The sequence below is a fragment of the Podarcis filfolensis genome (assembly GCF_964270895.1).
Source record: "Podarcis filfolensis genome assembly, chromosome: 9".
Lineage (NCBI taxonomy): Eukaryota > Metazoa > Chordata > Lepidosauria > Squamata > Lacertidae > Podarcis > Podarcis filfolensis.
The window spans coordinates 19,648,545-19,657,647 of record NC_139610.1 but is presented as its reverse complement, the minus strand read 5'-3'; the positions used below and the strand labels follow the sequence as shown (position 1 = coordinate 19,657,647).

At 40.4% G+C, this 9,103-nt stretch overlaps 1 protein-coding gene across 5 annotated transcripts in view; it reads right to left on the bottom strand.

Annotated features, from left to right (window-relative positions):
* Nucleotides 1-1,592: 1,592 nt before the first annotated feature.
* Nucleotides 1,593-9,103, bottom strand: part of GABRG1 (gamma-aminobutyric acid type A receptor subunit gamma1) — a 69,315-nt gene continuing 61,804 nt past the window's right edge. For all 5 annotated transcript variants that reach the window (XM_083630614.1, XM_083630615.1, XM_083630613.1 and 2 more), the window contains one exon: nucleotides 1,593-5,236. In XM_083630614.1, coding sequence (XP_083486740.1) covers nucleotides 4,961-5,236 — 276 coding nt within the window. In that variant the 3' untranslated portion in view covers nucleotides 1,593-4,960. The remainder of the gene's footprint in view (nucleotides 5,237-9,103) is intronic.

Genomic DNA, 9,103 nt, shown 5'->3' with positions numbered 1-9,103 from the left:
CCTATTTATCTACTTGCATTGGCATGCTTTTGAACTGCTAGGTTGGCAGGAGCTGGGACAGAGCAACAGGAGCTCACCCCATCACAGGGATTCAAACTGCTGACCTTCCAATTGGCAAGCCCAAGAGGCTCAGCGCTTTAGACACCAGCGCCACCCGCACCCCCCCCCCCCAGTTATTACAATCTAGCCCTCCGCAAAGAATCATCCTTCCCAGGGTTTGCAGCCAAGAAAGAATTACTATTGTCTGTTGCTGTGTAATGTGAATGTGCCGGAAAGTATCTGACACACATTTCACCTGAGCAGTGGCCCTACTGGATAGACTTTTCTCTCAGCTTCCCACCCCACTCCCAATCTGTGATACGTAATGATACGGTCATTTAGGGATTTGAAGTATGGTCATCCCTAGTTAAGGATTTCTGTGGTAATTCGGAGCCTATTGGATTTGACTACACTGATAGCAAACAAACATATAACAGAGAGAAATGTCAATGAATAATTTTACAGGCGTTGCTCCAAAATTATCAGAAGATAATAGTAGTATTAGTAGTAGTAGCATTAATAATAATAATAATAATAATAATAATAATAATAATATAATTGTACCCCTGCCCATCTTACTGGGTTGCCCCAGCCACTCTGGGCAGCTTCCAACGAAAACATTATTCAAACAGTTTGGTTAAGCCCTAGATCTATGTGGCAGCAAGTTAATGGCCCAGTTAATCAGAAAGGATACACATTACATTATCAGAAGCAATTATTACAGACTACAGAGACCAAAGTGGAACATTTGCAGTAATACTGTGACTTTAAAAAATGTTTTTAATAAAAGGAGCAAATCAAATAAAATCTATCTCAAAACTTCCAATTAAATATTTGAATAGGCTGATCCATCTATTGTAAATGCTTTCTATGAAGATACTTAAGGATGTATTGCATTAAACGGGTGCTGAAGGCCCGGAGAAGAAGATCTGGCTGATTGATTTATGAATTGCAGCCTTCTGCTACCTACCACTCCCGGACCTGGTCCTGCTCATCTCTCCTCTTGGACTTTTCTGACCATAGGAACATAGGAAAGTGTTATACAAAGTCTCAGGCAGGGTTTTCTGCCAGTCCTACGTGGAGATGCTGGGAATTGAACCATAGCTGTCAACATTTCCCTTTATAAGGGAAATTCCTTTATTCCGAATAGGATTCCTCGCAAGAAAAGGAAAAAGTTGACAGCTATGGATTGGACCTGGGACCTATTGCATGCAAAGCAGATCCTCTACCACCAAGCTATGGCTGTTGCCCTTGTTTTCATTCCTGTAGACCACTCCTTGCTCAGCTCTTCTGTCTTGTGCTCCCACTTCAACTTCCATGGACCTGCATCCAGTTACTTAGGTGCCCATCAGCTCCTTTTCCTAGGCCTCGGAAGCCTGTTTCTCTTCTGCGTCCTTTTGCCTTCTCCCTCTCCAGCACCTGAGCAGCTAATTCAACAGCAGCCAATAAAATCTCGGTATTTTCTGATATTTAACTGCCAGTGGCTTTGCAGCTGCCATTACTCCTGCAAATTATCTGAGCGCATCATAATATAGATAGCAAATCAGAAGAGGTAAAGTGGTATATTTTATTAGATCAGTCTCTGTAGGTTAAGGAATACTGAAGACAATGAGTTCACAGAACTCTCCACCAGGAAGAATAGGAAAACCATACAATTCTCTGCCTATATACAGCTAGAGAATTTCGAACATCGATATTTTTTCAGTCACTTCAGACAGATAATGGACTAGTCACAAAACACTAGCACATCAGACCATTTTATTACAAAACATTAAACCAAGAAGTAATTGTTGAATGACTCTAGAAGCAAAGAGATGTACTTAAGCTATTTTCCTGCACATTTTAACCGTTTTCTTTTTCCCAGCCAAATATTCCACGGATGTTTGCCAGATTGTCTTAGAAGACCATTTAGGGCATTTCAAGTCCACCTGTCTTCCACAGCAGACATAAAATGTGAAGGGAAAGCATACATCTCAAAACCCACAGTAGACATTTGCCATTGGGCCATGACCAGTCATAGCTTTCTCAAACACATTCACAGCCTGTCCCTGAGTTTAGGGCTGGGTGTTTTTTTACAGCAAACGAAATGCTTGCTCAGGCAATGACATGAAGTGTAATGCCAGTAAGTGATTCTCGTTGACAAGGTCGCTTGTGGGACAAGGTGTGTGACTTCATAGAATACGCTGGAGGCTATCTGATTTTTTTATTTATTTACACCATCGCCAGTTGGCCATTTTGTGTCCCACATTTAGATACATCACAAATAGTTACAACTGTCATACCTAGATTCTGTATGACGGGATTTGTTTTAGGATATAGGCAGCTGTGGTGGAGGCAGTGTACCTGTATGAAACACACCTTTGTTCTGTCATCAGATCCAGTTCTAGTCAAGCCACAGGCAAAACAAGGTGAGGGAAAATGGAACGAGGCAAAGGAAAAGCCAGGAGGCTCAAAAGATGTAAAGCCAAAAAGGCACCAATGGGTCTGTAGCCAGATGTAGAAACAGAGTTCCCAAAATGCTCAGATTAATGAGCAAACTGAAACTGGGAGCCTTTGTAGGATCGAAGAGTATCACATTCTGTAACCCATAGTTGCTGAGAAGCTGACATGATTAATCTCTCCAGAGCCAAGTGGTGTTGTGCAGGCCGAACCACAATTGACAGCGGCATGGCTCCAAGTGACTGACAGGAAATCTGTCATGAGAATACTCTGTTTTCCTAAAAGGAACTGTTCTAAAAGCCTTTACAAAAAGTTTTAAAACCTAACAAATCTGGTGGTTGGTGTTTGCCATACAATGGTGAGCCCAGGGCAACTAGTCAATCACAACACAACAAGCATAGGGCAAGCTGTGGCAACGTCCTGTGGTAATTTCTGCTCCTCCTCTTCTAGAACATCCTTACATGTAAATAATTATTAAAGGAGCTCTTTGCATCTATCTTTAACTTTCCGGTCCACATCTCAGCTCAAACTGGAGCCCATGAGATGACTTTAAAGAAATCTCATCTCTGTAGTTTTCTGCATTTCAATGTAGATTGTACCTTGACAGGGCGGCCTAAGACATTTTGCTTCTACAGATGAAAAAGTGAACCACTCTCCCATCGCCAAGTTAAGATGCATGACGTCCAAGGCTGGCCAAGTCATTTTTACATCTGAGGGAGACAATATCTCTCATCTATGGATTTGTATGAGGGGTTTTCTAGTAACTTCTAGTGATTTCCAACACTCCAACTATAATATGACATATAACTTTTCCTAAGAATAGCATTTCATCATCTGTCTCGTGTGTCCAAATCTCATGGTTCTTATGTTTCCAAATGTATTTGCCACCTCTGCATGGTCCTGCTCTGTGGCATGACTGGAACTGATGGCATCACTTGGGAGAAGCTAACAATGGGGTTATATATCACATTAGTGCTGCCCAGACCTCTGGGAGGGACAATGCTAATGGGAAGCAAGATTGTGATATCCCACCCTATGTGATCTCCTCGATTCCAGTGTTCTTGAAGATGTGGCGAATAGCATAAAGAATTTGCTTGAGCTGACGCGATTCCACATTTCGGTTGCCCATGAAGACGAGTGAGCTTACACAAAAAGTATCGGGCCTGGGGAAAAAAACTTGTTTTAAGTGCACCTTTTGAGGCATTATTCTGCTGCTTTCTGCTTCCTCATGTGACGTGACCAAAGAGAAGCAGCGACAACACCACTTAAAAGTAACACAGATCTTGGATTTCTGGTGCACTTCAGTTTATACCAAAGACAGCTGGGAGGAGGGGTCTTTTCTGGGATGTTGTGTTCTGTGGCAGGAGTCTCTCAAAAGTGATGACAAGTAGACTTTTTTTTTTAAGGAAAACATGTAACAAATGTGACATATAAACCACTTTGAGCTCCCCCCCTACAATCAAGTGGCATATAAATTTTATGAAATAAATAAATATAGGGCAGAAAGCACCCAGAAGTATCATGATTTGATGTAAATGCTGGTTCCATGCTGCTCTCATCTCTTGTTCTGAATATCTTGTTCTTGGTCCAACATATTTCCATATGAAACAATATTACACAGAGGAACAGAGAGCTAAAAACGTGAGAGGGCTGGTCAGTTAGCAAGGCCAAACTATATGTGGGAGATCCAAGAATGAATTTTCCAACCTCTTATTTAAAACCTGAGCATTTCCCAGTGGGATTCTCTCTCAGACTCTGAATGGCCCTGATGGAGTTGAAGGATATCTGCAATACAGATACAGATTCTTCCTTTCCCCATCTAATAGCAACCCAATTCCAATGATGCCAATCTCCAGGGCTGCTTTTAAAGGTTAAATACAAATACACCAGGGAATACGATCATGAATTACCCCCACAGAATCACATGTAGTTTGGTCTTCAGTGTCATTTTTCAGCCCTATCCAAAAGTTGGTCTGAGCAGGATGAACTGGTTTGAGCTGACTTCATCACATTAAAGTGATTTATTTGTCAGTGGGCTTAAATGGGCTTAAATCCAATTACTCTGTGAACATAAGCTGTTGACTAAATCTTTCTTCAGAGTAGTCTTGGTTTCCTAAGGCTTTGTCAGCTTTGGTGTAAGAGCTGCAACAAAATTATGCACTTCAAACAATTATTGTTCTCTCTAAACAAATTATAAGGAAATTCCTAGTCTGGTTTTTAAACCACGGATCTTTGTAGTGCAAAAATGATGGAAAACATTAAAAAACCCAACTTTCCAAACGGGTTTTCAACCAGCTTTGTAAATGGTCAAGATAGAAAAGTTCTAGTCAACATTTTCTCAATTTCATTTCCGCATCTTGAAATGTCAACATAAAAACAAAATGAAATGATACGCTGGGCTTTAACCTTTTAATCTTATTTACTGCGATGTGTTTCAGAGTGTCAGTTATCCCTTTTTTCAAGATTGTCAAATATCTGGCATTTATAGGTAAAGGTAACCAATCCAGTAGACAAGGTTGAACAAAGCGAAGGCCGTGGGAAAGAAGATCCGGGAATAGGAGTCAATTTTGGCCACGCGGATGTGTATTCGTCCTTCTCTCCATGATCCTGTGCGGCAGTCGTCAAAGCAACAAAAGAAGCTGGTGCAGTCTTTCCCTTCAAGGCACTCATATCCATAATTGCCATGATGTTCTTGAAGGTGACGGAGATTGTTGATTGGAATTAACGTTGATCCAGGGCGGACAGGAAGTGCAGGAGTCTAAAGAAAATGATAACAGGCTAAGGATCGGCTTTTAAGAACTAGTTAAAAGCCCGTCAGGTTCAATGGAGAGAGGAGAAAAGAAGAGATGAACTTCTCAAACCCACTCTCTGTTAGGAGTCACCACTCCCCTACCTCTCTACCCCCACTTAATTCACCTTCAAACTCCTCATTGAGAGCAAGGGTTAGTCAATTATTCCAATGTCCTGGTCATGTTCCTTTCTCCTCTGTTTTATTTCTCCTCAAATGATGCATTGCTTCATCCACTACTCCTGGTATGTCCCAATGGGGGGACATCTTTAAATAAAAACATCTTGGAGATCCCGGGCCACAGGGAGGTTAGGCTGGCCTCAACCAGAGGCAGGGCTTTTTTGGCCATGGCTCCGATCTGGTGGAATGCTCTGTCACAAGAGACTAGGGCCCTGTGGGACTTGACATTTTCCCGCAGGTCCTGCAAGACAGAGCTGTTCCACCAGGCCTTTGGCTAATGCACAGTCTGACCCCCTCCTTCGATAATCCTCATAGAACTCTATCCCAATGGTTGCCATTAATTTGATTTTGAATTGATTTTAGAATGAATTGATCTTGGAATGCATTTCAATTAATTGATTGTGATTTTATGTAAACTGTGCTACTTTTATTGTTGTTAGCCGCTCTGAGCCCAGCTTCGCCTGGGGAGGCTGGGATATAAATAAAATTATTATTATTGTTGTTGTTGTTATTATTATTATTAAAGTTATGAATTTTATTATCAGCTTCTTTTCTCTCTGGACTCTGTTATTCAAGCGACTCTGCTAACACATCACACATTATGTTTTTTGGTGTCTAAGTTGGCCCAGCCATTAGACAGGGAGGGCCTGCTGCCTCAGGGAACAGAAACCCTTGAGATGCCACTCCCATGAGCACCCTGCTTGTGCCACCACTTCCACCAGTGGTGGAGAAGCAGTGCCAACAATGGTGCCGATTTCAGACAAGGTGAGATCTCACCTGAAGTTGGTGTGATCTGACCCGAAATCAGTGTCGATGGCACTTCTCTGTCAGCGGTGGATGAAGCAGAGTGAGTGGCAGAAGGTGGCAGTAGCGGCAGCAGGTGGTGGCAGGTGTGGTCTCAAGCAGTGAAATGGAACACGCCACCCCTGTTTGGTGTACACCTAAATGTACATATGTCAGCGCACAGCAGTAAACAATGTGTCAAATGAACACTCCGTGGGGAAACCTGGGCTTGTTTCCCAGCAATTAAGCAGCTCTGCTTTCATCATTTGTCCTCCAAGCCATTATTTATCATTATCTTCTTCATGTTTTGACTAAATCTTCAGTGCTATCTTCCTAATGTGGATGATGCATTGTTTCTGAACTTAGCAGTATCACTACAGTTCATATATTTAAATGTCCAAGGAGGAGCATTATGCATGCCTAAAATAGTTTGCTGTAGGCACATTTTACTGTAGACACATCAGATGTCAAAGAAATAAACAACTATCTGACTTGTAGAAGAGATATGAAGGCAGCCCTGTTTAGGGAAGTTTTTAATGTTTGAAGTTTTATTCTGTTTTTAATGCTATGTTGAAAGCCGCCTAGACTGGCTGGGGAAACCCATAAATATAAATATAAATATAAATATAAATATAAATATAAATATAAATATAAATATAAATATAAATATAAATATAAATATAAATATAAATATAAATAATATAAATATAAATAATATAAATATAAATTAGTTCCAGTAGAGAATGAAGTGGGATGCAAGGGACCTTGCTCACAACAAAAATCTTAAGTAACAAGATCTGCAAAACAGTGCAGTTTTAATAGGTCCTAACAGGCTCAAGGGTAAGACTTTTTAGAGAGATAAGTATGTGGTTAAGTTCACTATCCAATACGCATGTCGAAAGACCAAATGCTAGAATAATGGAAGGTTAATGCTAAAGATGTATTTGTTTAATTTAAGTGTGTTTACATCCTACTTTTCTTCCATCATGAAACTCAAGGTATACATGAGATTATAGGGTAATATAAATGCAAGGATAAGAATCAAATAATATGGAGCCTAATAACTCAAGTTACAATGTTATTAGACTCAAGAGTTTGTGAAATGTTGACTTTCCAGAGATAGTGCCGTGTCTCAGAATGAAGGTCTTCAAAGCCTGTTCACAACCCAGGAATGGAGCTGAAATAGTCCAGCAACCATTAGAGCTACTCAAATTTACTGAAATTATATGATTAAATTTTAAATAGGTATTTTCATACAAGCTGCTTTTTCAGCATTCTTGGTAGTGTTTAGGATCTAACTGAGCCAATTACCATCTGCAGTGTTGTTAAAATGCAGTGCTTAAACACATTTTAATACAGCAGGCAGATAATTTCCTCTTTGTGTGAAGAAATAAAAAGTTTTGGATGGGACACATTTCTGACATATTGGTTACTAAACGATATATTTCCAGTAGAAAGAATCTAATCTCCTTAATTGAACCGTAAGCATTGCGGGAAAAAGGTGGCATCAAAGATGGGTATAATTCATCTACTACCAAATGGCCATATTAGTTAACTGTACCTGTACAATTTATGCAAGTTTTTTTTTAATAAAAAGCATTAAAGGAGCTCTTATTGCTGCCATTATTTCATTGTATAAATGCTATTATTTCCATGGAATTATCATATATACTGATAGCAATCTCAGTTCTCTCTCTCAATGTGGCAAAAGTGGTACTATCCATGCACAAGGGAGACATATCAGTAAGCTTGGGATAACCCAAAGGTTTTCAGAACTACAAAAAAAAATTAGGGGGAAACACCTAAGGACTGTCATAAAACAATTCTCCACTACACTGATGGCACAGAGGGGACCTGGAAGCTGCTCTTCCAGCTTGTGCAGGGAGCTATCTGTGCATGAAATAATGCACAAATCAGAACTGGGATATTTCTTTTTCTGTGGTAGGCATCCGTCAGATTCTGCTATTTTGGGCAGCTGTCCAGATAACAAGTAAGCAATGAAAGAATAGGTGTTTGCTTTGGCAATAATTTAAAAATTACCAGCAACGAATACACACACAGGGTTGTGTTCAACATTAGCCTTACTCATATTAATGAGTAATGTGGCAGCTAGACTGGTGACTGGGTGTAGCTGCTGAGACCATATAACACCAGTCCTGAAAGACCTACATTGGCTCACAGGATGTTTCCAAGCACAATTCAAAGTGTTGGTGCTGACCTTTAAAGCCCTAAGCAGCCTCGGTCCAGTATACCTGAAGGAGCGTCTCCACCCCCATCGCTCAGCCTGGACACTGAGGTCCAGCGCCGAGGGCCTTCTGGCGGTTCCCTCACTGTGAGAAGTGAGGTTACAGGGAACCAGGCAGAGGGCCTTCTTGGTAGTGGCACCCGCCCTGTGGAACGCCCTCCCTTCAGATGTCAAGGAAATAAACAACTACCTGACATTTAGAAGATATCTGAAGGCAGCCCTGTTTAGGGAAGTTTTTAATGTCTGATGTTTTATCACTTTATTATTATTATTGTTTAGTCATTTAGTTGTGTCCAACTCTTCGTGACACTATTATTATTATTATTATTATTATTATTATTATTATTATTTTTGTTCTGTTGAAATTAGAAGGCATGAGCAATGTAGGTCCATTAAATTCAGTAGGTGTACTGGAGCTTAGATACAACCCTCCATCCGGAAAGTGAAAATGTGGTGAATTCAAGCTGCTGTAAAGATTGGTTTCAGCATTAAGGTTTGATATAATGCACAGTGAATTAAATATGAGACGATGCTTTCTTTCCTAATTCTTAACTTAGCCATTCTTCCATTTCAGAAAGCTCTTTGCAGTCCTTGTGATTCCAGTTCAGTGATCCTTTATTATGGTGCTT